General features: G+C 44.2%; 1 protein-coding gene across 8 annotated transcripts in view; it reads right to left on the bottom strand.

Annotated features, from left to right (window-relative positions):
• Nucleotides 1–1,743: 1,743 nt before the first annotated feature.
• Nucleotides 1,744–22,848, bottom strand: part of XRRA1 (X-ray radiation resistance associated 1) — a 43,804-nt gene continuing 22,699 nt past the window's right edge. For 3 of the 8 annotated variants that reach the window (XM_087821662.1, XM_016196388.2, XM_087821660.1), the window contains 10 exons: nt 22,011–22,228; nt 20,658–20,698; nt 19,008–19,133; nt 14,584–14,677; nt 13,727–13,842; nt 10,578–10,907; nt 3,533–3,719; nt 2,706–2,821; nt 2,404–2,509; nt 1,744–1,997 (listed from right to left, as the gene is read on the bottom strand). In XM_087821662.1, coding sequence (XP_087677788.1) covers nt 1,744–1,997; nt 2,404–2,509; nt 2,706–2,821; nt 3,533–3,719; nt 10,578–10,907; nt 13,727–13,842; nt 14,584–14,677; nt 19,008–19,133; nt 20,658–20,698; nt 22,011–22,228 — 1,588 coding nt within the window. The remainder of the gene's footprint in view (nt 1,998–2,403; nt 2,510–2,705; nt 2,822–3,532; nt 3,720–10,577; nt 10,908–13,726; nt 13,843–14,583; nt 14,678–19,007; nt 19,134–20,657; nt 20,699–22,010; nt 22,229–22,848) is intronic. The other 5 variants (XM_087821658.1, XM_087821659.1, XM_016196389.2 and 2 more) reach the window with 5 other exon arrangements.

Raw genomic sequence — 22,848 nt, 5'->3', positions numbered from 1 at the left:
TTGACCTAGCTGGGTAGAAATAACACATATACTCTTGGCCAAAAAGCATAGATAGACAACTGAGGGACTTATGCAGACAGCTTAGCCCAATGGCTAGAAATGTCCTATAGCTTTCCCCACTAAGGGGAAAGCCTTTGGAGGGAATGAGCTACCTGTCACTACATGTGTAAGCAGGAGCTAAATGATCTGTTGTGTTTACAAAAAGCTTCCTGCCTTGAGGTTGGGATAGGATGTTCCCAGGCACCTTTCAGGCCTGAGAGCCTATGGTTTGATAATGCTTCCAGCTGAAGGGAGCAGTCCAATTCCCCAGAACTGGAACCTAGCAAGGTTTAGTGTGAATGATGGGGTGATTCTCCCTCCTGACATTAGGGGAAGGGTGGTTTGGGGCCCCAGAAGATCCAAGGTGGTGAGTCAGCACATGTTCCCACACAGGACTGCTGCTGTGGGTGACACTGTATTCGCTGTATTGCCTGTGTGAATTAGATATGACTGACTTTGTAACTTGACACGTGTATATGACTATGAATGAGAATGTGTCTGGTATGGCAAATATTTAACTGGCCACATGTATAAGATGGGTTAAGTATGACAGGATGCAAATATTCTGTGTGCTAATAGAATCTCACATTTGAAATACAGCATATACTCTGTGCTCCTGTCAGAGCTGTGGCTATAAGACTATATTTCTATAATCACCATAATGACAACTTAGGTTGTGGAAGTTGGTGTCTTACCGAGGATCCTTAATTCTCATGCCACTGCTTCCTGGACCCTGGGAACTGCAGGCCTGCTCTCCAGGTCTGAATTGTAGGCACCTCCAGGAGAGTAGCATTATGAATAAGGGTCCAGGTGACTATCATACCCAGCATCTATCCCCAAATGCACATCGCTGGAATTCAGCCCCAGTGGCTTTCTCCAGATCCTCCTCTGTAGCAGGTGCTGGCTACTGGGCACTCACAAGAATGGGACAACCCCATAGGCTGCCTTGGCCAGAACTAGTTTACTTACATGAGCCCAGGGTCTGTTTTAGAGCTGCAGCCCATCATGCTTACATATGGGATTTCAGTTTGTGTCCTGGATTAGAATACCTTGGGAAACTCCATGTAAGACCTCTCCTCAGCTTGTCCCAATTTTGTGGCCATGGCTATCTGATAAGGGAATTCCCAATCCTCCCTTCCTTCCCCACATTTGCCTTCACAGTAGAAAAAACTGCCCAACAGAAAAGGCACCATTTCTGGTGCTTTTTGGCCTCAATTTTGCCCCCACCTCACGCCCCCCAAGCACACACTTTATTGGCTGTGGGTGAGTTAACTTCTCTGAGCCTTAGATTCTGTGCTACTTGACTATGCTATCAACTCCATTTTCTATCCTAGTGGTCAACGCAGCTCTGTTGGATGCATGTGACTCAGGCAGGTTTCCCACTGGACTCTAGGGATATGCATCAAGCCAGGATTTTTTCCCAGTGTGACAGCCCGGCACAGGCTCCAAGAAAGAACGTGGTCTACCCTGTTCTGTGCACCCACTCTTTATTTGCTGCTGGGCCAGGCGCCGGATCCTGCCGGGCCTGGGACGGGAGGTCCTGATGAGCTCCCCACTCTGCAGCCAGCCGGAAAGGCTGAGCTGAGCTCTGAGGCTGAAGCCCCCCAGAGCCAGTCCTAAGGCTCCAGCTCCATGGAGGGTGTGGAGCCCTCAGGGAGGGCGTGGGGTGCAGGCCCGGTGGCGCACATGGCCCTGTATGCAGCTCTAGCCTTTTGAGTCACTGGCTGTGGGTTCTGGGCAGAACTCATCCACGAACTGGAGGAAGCGGCCGAATTTAGGCTGGCCCTCGCTCAGGGCCGGCTGGGCTGAGGGTGGCACTGCGGCCCTAAACACCGTCTGCAGGGAGCAACGCACCAGCTCCCGGTAGCGTGCCTGAAATTCCTTCAGCAGCCGCTTGGCCTCCAGGTACTGCTTCTGGTTCACCAGCCGCTGCTCTGTCCTCTGGCGCAAGACAGCTCCTGCAGGGGGAGAAGCCAGGAGGGGCAGCAGGCTTGCTCTGGGTCTCGCCTAGCTGAAGGCAGTGGGGGCTGGATCCAGAGTTCCCAGAAAGTGGGATAGGGTGAGAGAAGGGTGTTCAGGAAACTAACTGAAAATAGCCTCTCCATTTGGGGCATTAGGAAGCCAGTGATGTCCCCTCCTGATTCTATCTCAAGCCTTAGTTCTAGTCTATAACATGCTGTGTGATTTTAGGCAACTCCCTGCCTCACTCAGGCCTCAATTTTTCCATCTGCACATGGGAAGGGCTGGGGCAGATGTTCCTAAGGGCCCTTCCTGCCTGAAACAAGCCTTTGCCTTATACCAGTAGATGAGTAAACTTCTAGATCTTGGGTTCTGGCAGCTGAGAACTGGGGGCCAGAGCCATACCTAGTGGAGCCTCTGTAATGTTCCAGGAGTCCCGCATGCGAATGAGGACGTCATCCAGCAGCTGGGCTCGAGTCTTTCGTGGGGGTGGGACAGGGATCCTCTGGGCCTGACAAGGTAAGAGAGGAGGGTATTATCCCAGTCGTAGGCCTCACCTCCTCATACAGTCACAGCCATAGGCAGGGAAGCAATTGGGGGCTCTGGGAAAGCATGACCCTTAGAAGGCCTGGAAGTGACAGCTACCTCTGTCCTTGTGGAGGCCTTGAGGGGGGGGTATCTGTATACTCAGTGACATGCAGGTTTACCCGTTTTTCCTTGGGAACATAGGGTTTCTGAAGAGTGTCCAGCTTGGGCCTGGAGGAGGAGTATAGGAGTGGGTGCTTCAGCATGTGCTGCAGGGCCTTTGCATTCTTCTGGATTCCTAGGGCAGGAAGGCAAGGTGGAGTCCAGGCACTTCCCCCTCCTCCTAAATGCCTCCCCAATTTCTTTATTCCCCATAGAATAGCAGCCCTGGGTAAAAGGATGAGAAGCCCCATATCTCTCCCTGGTATTTTGCAGTGTCAGAAGTCCCATCATTCATTTGGTGAGTGCCAGTCCCCTATGAGCAAAGATCCCAATGGGAAAATAGCATTGGAGTGGGGAAAAAGACTGACTCCAATGTAACTCTGTTAACCTCAAGGGGGTTACCCTGCAGGGACTGACACCCAAGAGAGCACAGCTAAGTGCCACTTCCTTTGAAAGTGCCAATATTATTAACACATCAGTCTGAAATAAGGGGTTCAGAGAGGGCACTGCTTCCCTTGCCTCAAACCACATAGGGAGGATTCTGGATGTTTAATTTGGGGCTTAACTGGGAATCTGGCCAGTCTGGTGGTTTGTTCAGCAAATCCTTCCTGGAGAGACTTTTCCAACTGTAGCTGGGTCCAGACTGGCTGGAATCTTGGAATAGCTGTGGCTCCCCAAAGCCATTTAAGGCCCAGGCCAGGGGTCCTGACATGTAGGGCTCCAAATCAAGACACCCTCAGGGGCCCTTTGACAGGCATTCAGATAGAAGATAGCACACTGGTCTGGAAAAGGATCTTGCACTGGCCTTGGCTTTGCACTGACTTGACCTGGCATTCTCTTCACATACCCTTTGGCTCAATGAAGGCTGGATCAGTCTTGGCTGTCAGCAACTCCTTATAGCCATGGTACTTGCTGGATAGTGAGGCAGATTGAAGCTTCCTCTTAGTCTTCTTCACCTCTCTGGGTGCTGGTCTTTGGTCTTTTTCCACCTCTGAGTCATCCCTCTCGAGGTTGGAGTAAGACATCCCACTCACCTGTGCCCAGGAATAAAAACATATTCATTCCACTAACACTTCTTATCATCAGCTCTGTGTGGGTCCCCATGCTGGGCCCTGTTAATGGCAAGAACCAAGACTTGAGCGATAGGAGACAAACATGAAAATGGACAATGGCCATATACCCTGATAAATGCTGTAACTGAGGGGAGCACAGGGTTTCCAGGTGAGCCCACAAGAAGCCCTAACCCAGCCTGGGGTGACAAGAAGCTTCCTGGAGGAAGTGATGCCTTAGCCCAAACTAAGTCTTGAAGAACCAGGAGAGCCATTCCCAGGCAGGGGTGGGGAGAGGTGTGGGCTACAAGAGATGAGAAAGGAGGATTGTTGCAAGGAAGGAATAGCATGATACTATTATAGCAAGGTGCACAGGTAAGACAGCAAGGTGCATTAGGGGAACTTAATATTCATAGTTGGAGTGTACCATAAAGAGGCTGCTGGAGCAATAATCAGGGACCAGATCAGGAAGGACCTTTAAATGCCAAACTGAGGGTGTTTTGTCTATAATTTTTTATCCTCACTGTGATGGACGGCAAGGAGTTTTAAGGGAGTGAGTGAACACTGAATCACATTTTAAGCCTACCTCAATTCGTTTTATAAGAAACAACTTCATGAAACCTGTATTTTGTGTAGGGAATGTAGGTATACCTATTATTAAAGCTTATGGCTGACTAAAAAGAAATAGAAAATCTGAATAAACCTATAACGAGATTGCATTAGTAATTTTAAAACTTCCCACAAAGAAAAACCAAGGACCAGATGGCTTCGGTAGTGAATTCTACCAAACATTTAAAGAAGAATGGATAAGGTAGCAGAAGACACCCAATCAGAGCAGCAAAAAAAAAAAAGAATTTTAAAAAGTGAGGATAGTCTAAGGGACCTCTGGGATGATATGTCCCATAACAACATCTGTATCATAGGGGTTCCCGAAGGAGAAGAAAGAGAACAAGGAATCGAGAACCTATGTGAAGAAATAATGACTGAACATTTCCCTAACCTGGTAAAGGAAAAAGATACACATGTCCGGGAAGCACAGAGCCCCAAACAAGATGAACCCAAAGAGTCCCGTACCAAGACACATCATAATTAAAATGCAAAAGGGTAAAGAGAGAAACTTAAAAGCAGCAAGAGAAAGATAGCTAGTTACCTACAAGGGAGCTCCCATAAGACTGTCACCTGATTTTTCAACAGGAACATTTTAGGCCAGTAGAAATTGGCATGATCTACTCAAAATGATGTAAACAAGGACCTACAACCAAGACTACCCTGCAAGGCTATCACTTAAAATTGAAGGTGAAATAAAGAGCTGCCCAGACAAGAAAAAGCTAAAGGAGAGTTCATTACCACCAAACCAGTATTACAAGAATTGTCAAAGGGTCTTCTTTAAGAAAGAAAAAAAAAAAAAAAAGAGAGACACTTATAAAAAATAAAATGGCAATAAATATATATCAATAATCACTTTAAATGTAAATGACTTAAATGCTCCAATGAAAAGATATAGAGTAGCTGAATCAATAAGAAAACAAGACCTGTGTATATGCTGTTTACAAGGGATCAACCTCAGAACAAAAGATACAGACTGAAAGTAAAGTGTGAGGGCCTGGGGGCTGGTGCAGTGTGGAGGGGATCAATGGGAAAATGGGGACATCTGTAATACTTTCAACAATAAAGGTAAATTAAAACATTATATATATATATATATATATATATATATATATATATATATATATAATTTCATGGAAATGAAAAAAAACTTGGGTAGCAATACTTATATCAGACAAAATAGACTTTAAAACAAAGGCTATATAGTCTTGGCCGGTTTGACTCAGTAGTTAGAGCGTAGGCCTGCTGACTGAAGGGTCCGGGGTTTGATTCCTGCCAAGAACATGTATCTTGGTTGCAGGTTTGATCCCCAGTGCTACTCGGGATGAGTGTGGGAGGCAACCAGTCCATGTGTCTGTCTCTGTCTCTCTCTCTCTCTCTCTCTCTCTCCTTCCACTGTCTCTCTAAAAAGCAATGGAAAAAATATCCTCGGGTGAGGATTAAAAAAAGTAAAAATAAAATAAAACAAAGGCTATAATAGGAAACAAAGAAGGACATTACATAATGATAAAGGGATCAACCCAAGAAGAGGATATAACCCTTGCAAACATTTTTGCACCCAACATAGAAGCACCTAAGTATAAAGCAAATCTTGATGAACATAAAGGGAGAGAGCAACAGTAATACAGTCATGTAGGGGATTTTAGCACCCCATTGACACTAATAAATAGATCTTCCAGACAAAAAATATCAACAAGGAAACAGCAGCCTTGACTGACACACTAGACCAGATGGATTTAATTGATACAGGGTGTGGCAAAAGTAGGTTTACAGCTGTTCATAGGGAAAATAATACAAGAATAAACTTTGTCCTATGTATTCACAACTGTAAACCTACTTTTCTCCCACTCTATTTTCAGAACATTTCACACCAAAGTAACAGAATATACATTCTTTTCAAGTGCACATGGATCATTTTCTAGGATAGACCACAGGTTAGGACACAAAACAAGTCTCAGTAAATTTAAGAAGACTGAAATCATATCAAGCATCTTCTCTGATCACAATAGTATAAAACAAAATATCAATTACAATGAAAAAACCACCAAAAAACAAATTAACACATGGTGGCTAGATAACATGTTACTAAACAATGAATAATTAACAATAAGATCAAGAAAGAAATCAAAAGTTTGTCTCACTGAAACCAAGAGCTATTTCTTTGAAAAGATAAATAAGATTGACAAACCTTTAACCAAGAAAAAGAGGACCCAAATGAAAAAAAATCAGAAACAAAAGAGGAGAAGTAACAACTGACACCACAGAAATACAAAGGATTATAAGAAAATATTACAAACAACTATATGCCAACAAATTGGGCAATCTGGAAGAAATGGACAAATCCCTAGAAACATATAATCTTCCAAAAACTGAATCAGGAAGAAACAGAAAATCTGAACAGGCCAATTACAATGAATGAAATTGAAGCAGTCATCAAAAAACTCCCAGCAAGCGGTGAAGGCCTGGGGAGGGAGCAGGAGTAGGGGGAGGGGGTCACTGGGGCAGGAGGGAAAGACATCTGTAATACTTTCAACAATAAAGATAAATTTTAAAAAACCAAAAAACTCCCAGCAAACAAAAGTCCTGGACCAGTTGGCTTCATAGGTGAATTTTACCAAACATTGAAAGAAGAACTAACACCTATCCTATTTAAACTATTCCAAAAAAATTCAAGAGGAGGGAAAACTCCTAATTTCAATTTACAAGGCCAGCATTGTCTTAATTCCAAAACCAGATAAAGACACTACAGAAAGAAAATTATATGTCGATATCTCTGAAAACACAGTGCAAAAATCAACAAAATATTAACAAACCAAAGCCAGCAATACGTTTAAAAGGTCATACACCATGATCAAGTAGGATTTATTCCTGGGATGCAAGACTGGTACAATATCTGCAAATCAATGAATGTGATACACTACATAAATAAAATGAAAGATAAAAATCACATGATAATATCAAGATGCAGAAAAAGCATTTGACAAAATCTAGCATCCATTTGTGATAAAAATTCTTAGCAAAGAGGGAACAGAGGAAACATACCTCAATATAATAAAGGCCATATATGACAGACCCACAGCCAACATCATTACTCAGGAAAAACTAAAAATGTTTCCCTTAAGATTGGAAACAAGACAGACATCTGCTTTCACCACTCTTATTCAACATAGTCTGGAAGTCCTAGCCACAGCAAGAAGAAGAAATGAAAGACATCCAGTTTGGAAAGGAAGAAGTAAAACTATCATTATTTGCAGATGAGAAGCTACAGTATATAGAGAACGTGAAGGACTTACCAAAAAAATTACTGGAACTGATAAATGAATTCAGTAAAGTAGCAGAGTAAAAATTAATATTCATAAATCAGTTGCATTTTTATACACCAATAATGAACTATCAGAAAGGGAAACTAAGAAAACAATCCCAGCCCAGCTGGCGTGGCTCAATGGTTGAGCATCGACGTAGGATCCAGGAGATCAAGGTTTGATTCCTAGTCAGGGCACATGCCTGGGTTGCAGGCTCAATCCCCAGTAGGGGGCGTGCAGGAGGCAGCCGATCAATGACTCTCTCAACACTAATGTTTCTATCTCCCTCTCCCTCCCTCTCTCTGAAATCAATAAAGATATATTTAAAAAAGAAAAAGAAAATCCCACTTATAATTGTTTCAAAAAAATACGTAGGAACAAATTTAACCAAGGAGGTAAAAGACCTGTACTTGGAAAATATGAAGATACTGAAGAAAATTATTGAAGAAAATACAAATATATGAAAGCATATGCTGTGTTCATTGACAGGAAGAATTAACGTCATTAAAATGCCCACACTACCCAAAGCAATCTATAGATTTCAACACAATTCCTATCAAAATACCAATGGCGTTTTTCATAGAACTAGAACAAATAATCCAAAACTTTATGTGGAACCACAAAAACACCAGAATAGCCTCAGCAATACTGAGAAGGAACAAAGTTGTAGGTATCAAGCTACCTGATATCAAACTACACTACAAGGCCATAGTAATCAAAACAGCATGGTACTGGCATAAAAACATATATAGATCAATGGAACAGAAATAAACCCACACTATATGATCAATTAATATTTCACAAAAGAGGCAAGAACATATAATGTGGTAAAAATGGTCTAGTCAGTAAATGGTACTGGGGCTCTACCTGGTTTGACTCAGTGGTTGGAGCGTTGGCCCACAGACTGAAGGGTCCTGGATTTGATTCCAGCCAAGGGCACATGCCTCGGTTGCAGGCTAGATCCCTGGCCCCAGTTGGGGCATGTTTGGGAGGCAACTGATCGATGTGTCTCTCTCGCATTGATGTTTCTCTCTCTCTCCTACTCTCTCTGGAAAGCAGTGGAGGAAGTATTCTCAGGTGAGGATTAAAAATAAAAATAAATGAATAATAGATAAATGGTGCTGGGAAAATTTGATGCATACAAAAAAATTTAAATGAAACCACCTTCTTATGCGTACACAAGAATAAACTCAAGATGGATTAGACTTAAATGTAAGACTCAAAACCATAAAACTCCTAGAAGAAAATATAGACAGTAAAATCTCTGACATCTCTCTTAGTGATATTTTTTGTGATATATCTCCTTGAGGCCAGAGAAACAACAAAATTAACAAATGGGACTACATCAAACTAAAAAGTTTTTGCACAGCAAAGTTTTTGTTTTGTTTGCAACAAAACAAAAGTCAGCCTACTTACTGGGAGAACCTATTTGCCAATGATACATCTGATAAGGGTTAATACCCCAAATTTCTAAAGAACTCATACAACTCAACACCAAAAATCAATCCAATTAAAAAATGGGCAGAGGACCTGAACAGACACTTCTCCAAGGAAGATGTACAGATGGGCAATAGACATGAAAAGATGCACAATGTGATTAATCATCAAAGAAATGCAAACAGAAACCACAATCAGATATCACCTCATACCTGTCAGAATGGCTACTGTCAATAAATCAACAAATGACAAATGTTGGCAAGGATGTGGAGAAAAGGGAACCCTTGTGTACTATTGGTGGGAATGCAGACTGGTGCAACCACTATGGAAAACAGTATGGAGGTTCCTCAAAAAATTAAAAATGGCTCAGTCACTCCACTTCTGGGTATACAGCTGAAGAAACCCAAAACACTAATTTGAAAGAATATATGCACCCCTTAGTTCATTGCAGTATTTACAATAGCCAAGATACGGAAGCAGCGCAAGTGCCCATCAATAGGCAAGAGGATAAAAAAGTAGCACATATGTAATGCAATACGACTTGATCATAAAATAGAGTGAAATCTTACCATTTGCAACAGCATTGATGAATCTAGAGGGTATTATGCTGTGTGAAATAAGTCAGTTAGAGAAAGACAAACACCATATGATTTCCTTATATGTGGAATCTAAAGATGGACGGATGTACGTCTTGGAAAGATCTGGCAGATTGGAAGGGCAAGACTGAAGACGGGGAGATCAGGGAGGGCAATGGTACAAGAAAAAGTTTAATGGCCCTGCCAACTCCTCCAGCCTTTTATTTCCCTTTTCCTACATGTCACCCTTCTGTTGCACCGCCACTGAACCATTCGTGGTTCCTGTACATACCATTTTAATTTCCTTCCTCTGTATCCTGCTTCATGCTGTTGCTCTGTCCGGAATGCCCTTGCTGCCTATGTCCTCACCATGTTAATGCCTACTCAGCCTGCAAAGCTCATCTCATTTGAAACTCTTCCAGGAAGCCTGCCCTTCTGGTCTGGGGCAGAGGCATCCCCTCTTCCTCTAGGCTTCCAGCTCCTCGGTTTCTCACTCTCAGCACTGACTGTGTGCATCGTTCCTGTTCATTTCCCCCATTAAGACTAAGGACTTCTCAAGGGTAAGACCATGTCTCATCCATTTGTACTCCCAGGATTCAGAGGCAGCATCGGAAGTGAGGTGACATGCAGATAGGCAGAGGCAGCAGCAACCCTTCCTAAAAACTGGTCAGAACCACACCCTAGCCCAGGTGTGGTCTCTGTCACAGTACCATGACTTGTCCCTATAGCTGTCCCTACTAGTAACCATAGATCTATGGATCTCCTAGAAGGGACTTGCAGGCCCTGCCAGGGTGCTGCCTTCTGGTTTCCAGACCCACCATGTGCTTGCTTCCAGCTGCCTATAGCAGTCCAGCCATCTAAGGGCTGTGCAGGAACCTGTGGGAGCCGGGAACAAATGGGCAGGGGCAGGTGGATCCAGGCACCTGCGTCAAGAAGATGGACTCTGTGCTCTTGGTGTCCTCATCTGATAGGTGCTCTGGGCTGACTTGGCCAGCAGTGTCGCTCGGGTGAGAGGTGGTCTCTTCAGTATGCACAGTAGAGTCAGAGCAGATGGGAGGAAGTGGCACGAAGGGCCGGCGGCACGTGGAAATGCCCTTCAGGCCCTCAATGGGCTTCACTGTCTTCAGAGTAGATGGCAGCACTTCAGACTGCTGTGACTCCACCACCTCCTCTGAGGGAGGCTCCACTGTGATCTCAGGTAGATGAGGGAACATCAGAGGCTGCTTTGGCACCTTTGGCACTTGGGTTTTCACCTGTCATGGGAGAAGGGCTGTATTGGTTTGCTTCCTAATTGGAATCTCTCCTCCTGGACCTCACCAGCCTAAGGCCACTTGGTACAGTGATCAGAGCACTGGGTGAGGGCTCCTAGGGAGAGGGAGGGAGCAAAATCACACTTACTGGGCACCTACAATGTATGCATGACATACATCGTTTTAATTATACCACAAAACTACCCAGTGAATAATTATCCTCGTTTTATAGATGAGGAAATGGGCCCAGAGGAGTAAAATGACTTGTCCAACGTCACAGAGCTGGACTATCTAATTCCTGTCCTGGGCTCCAGATGTCATTCTAAACCCCTGATCATAACACTGCAGCCTTTAGTAGCCTTATCCTGTGTTCAAGGTTTAACACAGTTCCCTTGACTACCCTCAGAGACTCCTAGGAAGGCATGGGGGAGATGGTCCTGCAATTTCTGGAAGTCAGCAGCACCAGGCCCGTTCAGGATGCTGGTCCCTGCACCTTATATAAAGATTCATAAGGTAAATCTCTCTTAGGGTTCAGGATCAAGGAAATAACTTCTTTCCTATTGAACTGCTCAGCTTCCTTAATTAGCAAAAGCCTGTCATCGTTCCTCCCTCCTCCTTTGCCTCAGTTACCAAGAGGGAGTCATGTGCTCAGTTTCCCCCAACAGGGCTTAGTTCTTCCTCCCCTCCCAAGTTACATGGGGGATTGACTTTATTCTTAAGTCAAAGGTATTTGGTCCACTTATATCTATAATTTGACAGACAACGTAGTGTAGTGGAAAGATCCTAACCACTGTTTTTAGAAAAATATGGGCTGGAATGCAGCTCTATCCTTTGAGCTTCCATCTCCTCCTGGTGAAATGGGAGACTAGCCCCTGCCCTGCCTATACTGCAGAGTCTGTATACTGAGACGATGTATGCAAAGGTACCTAACAAACTAAAAGGTGTGAAGGATAGCTGTTTTATAAACAATATTTCCTTTTTGAAAATATGTAAAACTTGAGTGTTTAGGCTTGAAGCCTAAGGACCCAGGGTCTTTTTCCAGAATCCGTGCTTCAGTGTCCAACATATCAAGAGCTATCATTTGCTGCTGGTGGGGAAGGGGCAACAGTTATTCCTGTCTCCCACAGGTTTGTCCTGGAGTCCCGGGGTGGGCCTGGGGGGAGGCACGCTCTTTGTTTACCCCTCCACCACTTTCCCAGCTCCCTCTGGAGGAAAGATGGGATGACCTAATTGGTCAGAGGTTGACAGTCACTGGGCCCGATGTCCCTGGTGAGCTGGGTTGGTCAGCATCAAGGGCAAGCTGTTTTATCTTCCATTTGTGTTCTCACATGCCAAGGGCTCACACAGCTTCTTGGTTACATGTTGGGTGGATCTGGGCCTGCTCGGCAGGTTCTCCATTTCCCCCAGTTCTGTCCATGCCTAGGCCTGAGGGAGCTCTGGCAGCTCTTGTCCTTGTAACTGATTGAGGAAAAGGCCCAGAGTCTGCTGTGAACATCAGCCCTTCTCTGTGAGCACATAGGGACATAGAGGCATCTCCAATCCAGCTAAAGGCCTAGCCACATTCTCCAGTCTAGTCTGCATTGGAGGTTAGATGATGTTGCCTAGTTTTACAAAGCATTGATTTGGCCACTGGATTTGTGTTTATCTTCTATCAGCTGGAACCTTAGAGGCTCCTCTGGACCTGAACACAAACTTTTAACAAACACATTATTTCACTTCTCTGGGCCTGCTCCTTGTCCGTTGTGAGGATTAAGGGATAGCACGTGTGCAAGTGCTCAGCAGAGTACTGGCATGGGTGCTCTGTACATGGGAGAGAGGATTATGTAGTTAGCATCCGGCTTACTCTGATTCTGCCCGTCCCCAGCTGCTGACTGGAAAGGAAGTAGTAGGATCCTCAGAGGAGGCAACAGACAATTGGAAGATGATGGAAACCCTTTGAATTTCTGTCTTTTTTTGGTTTTAAATGCTACTCTGGTCCTATGAGGGCTCCAGACAAGAAAGAGCTTGGCTGGACAGAGGCAGGCTGTGGAGCAGTGGCAATGGTAAAACTGTACTTAACTCTTGGTACCAGCAATGCCCAGTCCAGCTTTCGGCTACAGGAAGACTAACGTTCAAGAGGGAGGAGCATTTCACAGAAATTTCTGAAATCCATCAGATGAAAGAGGGATTTAACTTACTTTATGGAATCCCAGAAGGCAAGTCTAAGAACACTGGGTGGGGAAGGTACAGAGGGAGCTGGCTGCTTGCAACATAAGGAAATGCTTCTTAACATCCAGGCAGGGGATGTGCATCCCAGGCCTGGCACAGCCTTCATGGTTGCCACAGGTGACTATAACTTGCACTGGTATGGGTTTGGGAGTTTATCGTGTATTTTTGTATCTGTTGCTTCATCCAGTCCTCTCAGAAGCTCTGGGAGGTTTTAGAGTTGAGAAGCTGAAGCTCAGAGAGTGAAACTCTTGCCCAAGTTCAGACAGCTATGGAAAGTGATGGGGCCAGGCTCATACCTGGGTCTTCTGATTCTCCCCACATCTTCACAGCTCCTTCTCTGGGCCTCAGTTTCTCTGTAAAATTAGGGGTCAGACTCAATGACCTGCAAGGCTCCTCCTGACTCTGCCTTTTGGGTCTCTCTGACCATCTCATCCCTTCTGGGTTTATCTATATTAACAGAGCAAGAAAAGGAGAAGACACTACCACTACTTCAGACCTGATAGAGGGATTCCAGGCATTGTGGGAGAGTGTAGCTCTATTGCCAGGTTAGTCCATGTGCATTGACATGGGATCCACTCCCTCTGGGACTGGGGGTCCCACCTTGGAAGGCTTACCTTCCGTGAGGCCTTTCGAGGTATCAAAATATGATGTTTAGGCTTCACTATCTTCCTTCGAATTAAGCGGACCCCCAGCCGCTCCTGGAGGAAACTTTTTAGCAGTGGAGGGACCCCTGGATCCATGATGGGAAAAAATAAGATTACAGTTAACAGTTACTGGAGGCTTACTATGTGCTAGGCACTGTTCAAATCGCTGTACACGTATTAACTTACTTAATTCTCACACCAACCCTAGGAGGCAGGTACCCATATTATTTCCATTTGACAGGTGAGGCAACTGAGGCATAGAGAGGTTAAGGAACCTACCCAAGGCAACAAAGATAGTGTGGGGCAAGGATTAGAACCCCACTGTTGTCACTCCAGGGCCCAGGATTCTAAAATGCCTTCAGCTACCTCATCTTGGACAGTGGATTGCACTGCTAACACTGTACCTACTGCATTCAGTGGGCTCTGGGAGGGGACAGCCCTGCACCTGTACCCTTCCCCACTGGTAAATGAGGTCACAACAGACCTGTTCCATAAAGCAGGGTGTCACTTAAGTAGCTCACGCTGGATCTAGATAATTCTGTATTCCAGTCCCAGCTATGCCTCTTTCATGCTGTGTGATCTTGAACCTCTCTGATTCTCAGTTTCCTCCACTGTGCACAGGGACAGTAATGCCTGCCTCACACGGTTGCTGTCAGGATGAGTGGGTGTAGAGCAGGTGCTCAGTAGTGTCCATTGTTTTCTCCATCCCCCCTGTCCACCCACAGTGGACAGTAGAGCCCAGGGCTTGGCATCAATGAGATAGGGATGAAGGTGCCCACAATGCTTCCTGGGAACTAGGTTGGTGGGCAGCTTTGTAGGCACCATACCTCGTCTGTGGGTCACCAGAGGGTTGTTATGAAAGACGAGCTCACAGAGAGATGGGAAGAGAGCTACTGGCAGGATGGCATCTTCCTTCACAATCTGTGAGGCATGCAGGAGAAAGCATCAGGTTGACGCGGCCCCTCACCTTTGCCAACTGCCTCCAGGCCTACACTGCAGGGCTACATGCTTGCTAGAACTGGGATGGGGCTGGGGGAGTGATGCTGCTGTGGACAGTACTCATGCTGGGCAGCCTCTGATCCCTGCAATTTCATCTGCTCACACCCAGAGCACCTTGCCCCTTCTGTCCAAAATTCCACCATCACTGTTTCATGGTTGAAAATTAAGAGTTTTTCTCCTTTCTCCATACTGGTTATATAGCCTAGACCAAGTATTGAGGATGTTGGTAACAAAATAATAACAAATACATGTAGCACTTGTCTTGCAAGGAGTCTGGAAGGTAGGCAGGGCATTGAATTTGACTTCAGGATACAATTTTACACTCGCCTTCCTCAGTACAATCTCTACACATGCTATTAGTCTGTCAGCCGCATTCCTGATGGTCTCTTTCACTGAGGCCTGTCCTGGGCACTAATCTGGGGAGGGACAGGGGACTGGAAGTCAGGGGAACCCATCCATCTAAGGGATGAGCAGAGCCCATAGTAAGGGAGACCTCATGGCTGTCTGGGGCCCAGAGGCCACTCCATCCCTGTAAGGCCAACTCTGAAGGGCAAAAAATACACAGTCCTTGTTGAGCAGAGTTGCTGGAACATCTGGAGACAGCCTTAGGGAGGAGTCTATTAGCAATAGAACAGTATCAGAGCCATCAGTACCACAGGGGCCAGGAGTGGGGCCATGACCTTTCAGATGCCTGGATACACTGAAAGCTGTTGGGTCAGATTTGGGACCCATAGAAGGCACTAAAGTCTGAGGGCTGGAAGGAGGAAGGCACCTCAGTTTAGCTTCCTCTGCAGCTTCACTGGGTAGCACTACATGCCCAATGGGCAGTTAACCTAGTCGTTGTCTTTCATTTCTGTTCGTTCAGTCAAATAGTTACTGGATGCCTACATGTGCCAAGCATTGGGTTGGAATGAGTAAAACAGATATACCTCTTGTCCTCACGGGGCACTGCCTAGTGGGAAACAAGCATGGAAGAAACAGTAACATAAAGGAGAGTAGATTTACAACTATGATTAGTGCCATAAAAGAGAAGCAGATGAAGTACTAGGGTAAATTGACCTAGTGACTAGGGAGGGAGATAAGGCGTTCCTGAGATCTGAAGGGTGGGTAGAAGGTAATTAGTGAATGCAGTGGGGGACAGAGTATGTGGCAGAGAAATCTCTGTATTAATAAAAATCATTTCCTCTACTTTCTGGGCACACAGCTAGACTGTGCATCTTCTTGCCTTGCAGGCAGCCAGATGTGGTCATGTGACTCCACCCTAGCCAATGCAATCTCAGTGGAAATGATAATGCCAGTTCCAGGCATAGCATGTTCAAAACCTCCTGCATGATCCTCTACATCTTTCAACCACTTATCCACCAGATGCCTAGGATCCAATAAAGTACTCTTAAGGCCCTATGGGGCACCAGAGCCAGGGCCAGAAGGGACCTGGTCTCTGAATGATCATCAGCCAACCAGGAATATCCACAGTGAATTTTGTAAAAGCAAGACATAAACGTTTATTGTGTTAAGTCATTGAGATTTTAAAGTTTGTTGCAGCAGCTAGTTTTACTTACTCTAATTAAGGCAGAGAGGATGTGTTCCATGCAGAGAAAAATGTATGAGAGTTCCTAACAGCAAGGAGGAGGAAAGCCTTTTGGAGGGATTTAAAGAAGGCAGCGTGACTAAAGCAGGGGAAAGGGGTGCTTCTTGCAAAATGAGGCCGATGATGCAAATATGGGCCAAATGGAAACTAGTTAAAGGTTTGGTTCCTTGGAGAAGCCATTAGGTGAATTTTTAGAAATATGAAGACCTAAATTTGACAAGACTTGGTAATGGAGGAGATATGGGTGGGGAGGAGTGATGTAAAGGACAGAGACGTATGAAGCATGACAACTAGTGAACAAAAGGCTTAAGCTGCTGAGAAGGTCAGCAAAGTCTGTTAGGCCCAAAGCCCTGCTTGGGGGGTGGGGTAGAGAGGGAAAATATTAAAACCTACTATTCCTGGGGTAGGGGCAGGAAACCACTGGGGCCCACTACCATTAGAGGTCTTCTACAGCTAAGAGAGGGGTGGGATTACTGAGAAAGGCCCATTCTTGAGATACAGAGACCTGGGGCCTACTTAAGACTGGGGTTGGACCCTCTCTTTGGCCCAGTTACCACCATACTAGCCAGTACTAAGTAACAAGCAAAAACAGTCTATTGATGGGAAAGGAAAAAGAGTGTGGAGATAAACCCCTCAGGTATAAGAACCCAGGGAAGGCTGCAAGCTGAGGATAGAGTGGGGACCAGAAAAATGCTCTGGCACCCCAGCAAGAACCGACTACATGCTGTCTCAAAGAGAAGCGCTTTAAATATAAAGCTATAAGTCAGTTGAAAGTCAAAGGATAGAAAGAGATACACCATGCCAACAGTAAGAGTATGCTGTGTATCTATATTAAAATCAGACAGAACAGATACCAAGACAAGGAGTATTAGAGGCAGAAGGAGACAGAATAATGAAAGGATCAGCACAGCAGGTAGATGTAAAATTCTAAATGTATATGCACCTGATAGAACTTCAGAACCCATGCAGCAAAAACTGACAAAACTAAAGGGAGAATAAAAACCAAACCCACAATCACGCCTGAAGATTTTAACACACAGCTCTCATAACTGCTTGAACAACAGACAAAACAGCGGTAGGGAGCAGATCCGAGTGACACTACCAACCACTTTAACTTAATTGATATACATGGAGCACTATCCCCCCAAACGGCAGATTACACATTTTTTTCTAAATGCACATGGAATGTTCATGAAGACAGAATATAGGGTGGACCATAAAACAAGCTTAAACAGATTTTGGAAGAATACAATCCTACAGCTTCTATTATCTGACCACAACAGAATTAAATTAGAAATCAACAAATATAAGACACATAAAAGAGCTCCATATATTTGGAAGTTAACTCACTTCTAAACAATCCATGGGTCAAAGAAGAAATCACAACAAAACTTTTAAATATTTTAATTGAATGAAAATGAAAACACAAGTCACAATTTATAGGACGCAGCTAAAACAGTGCTTAGAAAGAGATTTAGTTTTATATGCTTATATTAAAAAGAATAAAGGTCTAAATTGATGGCCTAAAATTACATGAGTTAGGAAACTAGAAAAAGAGGAGCTTATAAATTCACTGTGAGTAGGACAAAAATAAAGTTTTGAGCAGAAATCAATAAAATGGAAAACAGACAAATCCAGTGAAACCAGCAGCTAGTTTAATAATAAAACATTCAATAAAAGGGATAACTTTCTATTTTGGATCAATAAAATATGAGAAAAGACACAAATTACCAATGTCAAGAAGGAAAGAGGGACCCATAATATACCCATGGTCCACCTTGTACAGGGTGAGACGATCACTCATTGGGAAAAGAATAGTCTTTTCAATAAGTGGTGTTGAGAAAACCCCATTCAACACCATACATAAAGATGAACTCAAAATAGATCAGAGACCTAAATGTTGGAGCTAAAATTATAAGACTCTTAGATTATATGATCTAAGAAAACACGGGGTTAGCTACTTGCCTTAGAACAAATGTAAGCAAAGTACCTTAAGAGTTGCCTGCATTTCAGACTTGAGTAGGGCTCAATTAGTGGGCTTTACAGGAATTCAAAGAGGACATGGATATTGGCAAAAGATATTAACATAAAACATGTTAAGGAAAAACATGTTAAATCTGTCCTGTGGACTTTATATCTGCTCTATCCTTAGGGCTAGAACAGTTCTCTATACTCTGCCCTTACTCTTCACCTCACTAAATTCATTGATTCAGATTTCAGCTTAAATACCACTCTCTCCAGAACCTTCCCTAATCCCAAATATTAGGTTAGATGCCCTCCACCCCCCATCATATACTTCATAGCACTGTGTATTTCTTCATAACACTAAACATGCTTATATTGTGATTATTTGTCCAGTATTAGTCTTCCCTATAGGTGATAAGCCCCATAATGACAGAAGCCCAGTCATTCTTTACACAGCTGTATACCCGGTGCCTAAAACAGAGCCTGATACATGATAAGTGCTAAATAAATGCCTGTGACTGAATGGATGGACACCTGCCTTGGCCTAAACTCCCTCCACTTCCCTTACCCTGGAAATTGCTGAGCCCAAACCTATAATGCAGGGAATTAGAGGGCTGGCCTTGAGGCCAGAGCAGCTGGCATGTAGCCCACCCTCCCATCTGTGCCCCTGAGGAAACAGGCAGAGAAGCAAAAAGTCACCTTGTTGTAGGCCAGGCTAAGGCACCTCAGCTCTGGGAAGGGTGGGGCCAGCGTCTGGTTCCTGGCCTTCAGTAACTTCACGGGAAGAACCTCGAATATGGGAGGAAGTGCACATACCTTGGTTGTCTTAGAAGGAAAAAAAAAAATCAAAGTCAAAGTGCCTTGATGGTAAAGAAGTTGAAAGCTGCCAAGGGCCAACAGACCCTGTCTATGGCATGTGGTGGGAAGAATGACCATTGCAGAGAGGCTTGGCCAAAACATACATCTAGGGTCATAAAGGAATATGTGTCCAAGGGCCCAGAGTTCTGGCTCCAAGTTCTCTGAGGTCACATGTGAGCTAATTCTCCAGCACCCAAAGTTCCAGTTTCAAGTTCTCTGAGGCCAAAGGCTAATATAGCACTGGTGTAGACATCAGAGGTTCTTTGCCCTCACCTCCCACCTCTGTCCTAAAGCAGTTTATCCTGAACTGAACCCTCCTTCAACAAAGTTGGGCTAAAGTTGCTTGCATTGTTAAGGGGACTTTTCCTAGTGGGGATATGGAACACCTGGTCTGATGGCTTAGCTCACGTCCTACAGTGGAGGCTCTTCATGCCAGGACGGAACAACAGCTAAGTCCTTAATTACTTCAGGCAGGCTGTGGGGCCTGAATGTGGCCAAATGTGCATCTGGGTAACTTGCAGGGTCCTGGCCTCTCAGCACAACCCAGCTTGCCTGAGGGTCAACATGTTTGATCAAACAGAAAACTGAGATTGTTGGATTAACCATGCCTAACTGAGTTCACTCACTGGTTCCTTGAGTTAGATGAAATCAAAGGAAATTACAAGGTAGATGTTGGGCTAATGATTGGGTTCAAATGAACAAGATTCTGTTCCAAGCTCCATTAACTAATGTGTAGTTGTCCTTCATATTGTAAAACAACAACTCAACACTTAGTGATCAGTCTTCATGAGCTTGGGTAGTACGTGTCTACTTTGAGAGAAAAATCAGTATTCTGGGCTAACAAAAATAAAGTGTCTAAGCCAGTGGCACCAAGGATTAGACCCTGGATGGTGCTGTATTTGGCAAGTATCACCCGCTTTTGGGGGCTCTCGTTAGGAGCTAATGAAATTCATCCTGGTGGCAGCCTCACTTCAATGACAGCTTGATCACATGAGGCAGCAACCCCAGCCTACTGAGTAGCATCTGAGCATAGTGAGTGAGGCCTGTGGGCTGTGTGAGGTCAGGGACCCATCTGTCTAGTCCACTGCTGCATCTCCACAGGCCAGCACAGTGTCCAGCATGTGATAGGTACTTGGGAAATATTTGTTCAATGAATTGGCTTCCTCAATGTGATATGTATAAATGTCCCTCATGTCTCCATTAGCTTATTTTTGTTTATTAAAATTAATGTTCTAGCCCAGCTGGGCATGGCTCAGTGGCTGAGCATCAACCTAGGATCCAGGCGATCGGGATTTGATTCCTGGTCAGGGCACATGCCCGGGTTGCGGGCTGCAGCCAATCAATGACTCTCTCATCATTGATGTTTCTGTCTCTCTCTCTCCATCTCCTTTCCCCTCTCTGAAATCAATAAAGATATATTTAAATTAAATTAAGTTAAATTAAATTAATGTTCTAACTCAAGGACACAAATATAAAACAAACGGTTCTTACCTCTGAGGTTGAAAATCCAGGGTAAGGTGAGAACACAACCTCTGAAACAAAAGAGAAACAGAACAAAGGTTGGTGAGAGCATCGAGCGATTCTAGAGAGGCCAGGGTCTCGGGCAGCCACCCATGTCTACAGCAGGGTGCCTCCTAGAGGGGTCCTCACTGGTCCTCAGCTCCAATGCTAACTGGGAAGAGGAGCTGGCTGTGACATCTGTCAGGTAATAAGCCCTTTGCTCTTAAAATAGGATAATCAAATAAAAGACTTAATAAGTGTGCTGGGTAAATGAACAGACCCAGTTGAAGAGCTAATTCATAAAATGAAATACTAAGCTGAGAGAATCTCAGAATGCAGTGCAAAAGGCAAAGAAATATAAAGCATAACAGAAAAGAGGACTAGAAGGTAGATGCAGAGCTTTGAGCATATGATAGAATTTTAGATGGAGATGACAAAGCGAATGGAAAGGGGAAAATAAAGAAAATTTCTCCAAGGTGAAGAAAACCATGCATCTTTGATTGAAAGAACCTTTAAAGTACTTCACAGGATAAACAAAAAGAGTTGTACATGTAGCTGCATCTTCATAAAATTTCCAAAGGATAAAAGGGATATATTCAATTCCAGAGAGCAAAAATAGGTTTCGTACAGCGAGAGGAGAATCAGATTGGCACCAGACTCCTCATTGGCAACAAGAGATCTGGAGGGCAATGGAGTAATATCGTCAAAGTTTTAAGGGAAAATTATTTTAAAGCTAGAATTCTCCAGTCAACCAAACTAGCATTCAAGTATGGTAACAAAATAAAGGTGATTTTAAATATTTTAGAAACTCAGGAAAATCTACATATAAACCGTCTTTGAAAGAATAATTTAAACAGCAAAATGAAACGCAACACACAAAAGGAAACTCTCTCTCTTTGTCGCCATCTGGCTGTGATTCGTGGCACTATGGTGGCTATCTTGAGACTTCAGTGGGAACCAACCTACAAGGACAAGTAAGCGGGCCAAGGACAGCAGAGAAGAGGTTGGAAAGAACCTGAATCCCTTGAGAGTATCAGTGCACCCCAGAATTAACCATCTCTGGCAAGCCTTACCTCTGAGTTTCTTGTTGAAATTTTTTTTTTAATCAACTTTTAATTGGATTTAAAAACATTAAATTTATAACTTTTCATTGGATTTTAAAAGCATCTTAACTGAGAACTAGTTAGGAAGTCACTGAACTATTTCATATTAGACCTCCACCTCCGCAGGTCCAATAGCTTAAGTGCAGCAGCTCCCCAGGGAGCCGGAGGCTTTCAGGATAAACTCTCAGAAGCTTCCTCTCACCACGGGGCTAGAGTCTCCGGAACTAGGGGCACCACCCACCTGTGCGGTCATCATCCTTCTTCATGGGCAGGATGGTATAATCCGGTTGCTCATCTGAGGCCTCAAACATCCATGACTTGGGCTGCAGCATGGATTGGTGCCCTCTCCGCGGACTCCCTCTGTTTCCAACCCAATCCCCTGACCCATCACGGAGCTGAACCTGCTGTAGGTACGGGATCCGGGAAATCCTGTTTTGGTCCAGGCTTAACTTCTTCAGTCTTCAATTAAGGAAAGTGAATACGGAATCACAGCAATAATTATACCTCAGGGACACTTACCAAGCAATTTTAGGGAAGAAACATGGAATCAGTCTTGGACACTTACTCCTCTTGTGTGACCCTGAGTCAGTGACTTAGCCTCTCTGAGCCTTACTATCTCTCTCTCTAAAATGGGGATAATATTTATTAACCTTTCAAGGTTCTTGTGAAGATTAAATGAGGTAATGTAAATGGCTTGGTACAAAGTAGGTGAATCCAAAGTAAATTTTCCAGGGATCTAAAGCTTAACCATTTAAGTGCCAGCATTTTCATTACTTCAACCAAAAGGGCAGTTAAACTTATCTTTCTGATTCTGACTCTTTTTTCTTTTTTTTTTCCTGTCTCCTCTCTCAAGGTCAGGATCCCATCTCTGGTAATATCTGCTCCTATCACCCTTTCTCTTTGCGGCTTCTAATCCAGTCACATGATCAGAAATGTCTTTACTGATGCCCTACTTTTATGGCTGAGCTAAAGCTCAGAGGGGAGAAATGACTTACCCATGGCCACACAGCAGAGATAAGTGGTGGAGCTGGAATTTAAACCCAGGCCTTTTGGCTTCCAGAGCAGCACTCAGAGTGTGA

This window comes from Miniopterus natalensis, chromosome 11, assembly GCF_054644295.1.
Source record: "Miniopterus natalensis isolate mMinNat1 chromosome 11, mMinNat1.hap1, whole genome shotgun sequence".
In the NCBI taxonomy this organism is placed as follows: Eukaryota; Metazoa; Chordata; class Mammalia; order Chiroptera; family Miniopteridae; genus Miniopterus; species Miniopterus natalensis.
Note: the sequence above shows the minus strand (reverse complement) of the source record. Positions and strands in the feature narration are given on the sequence as shown.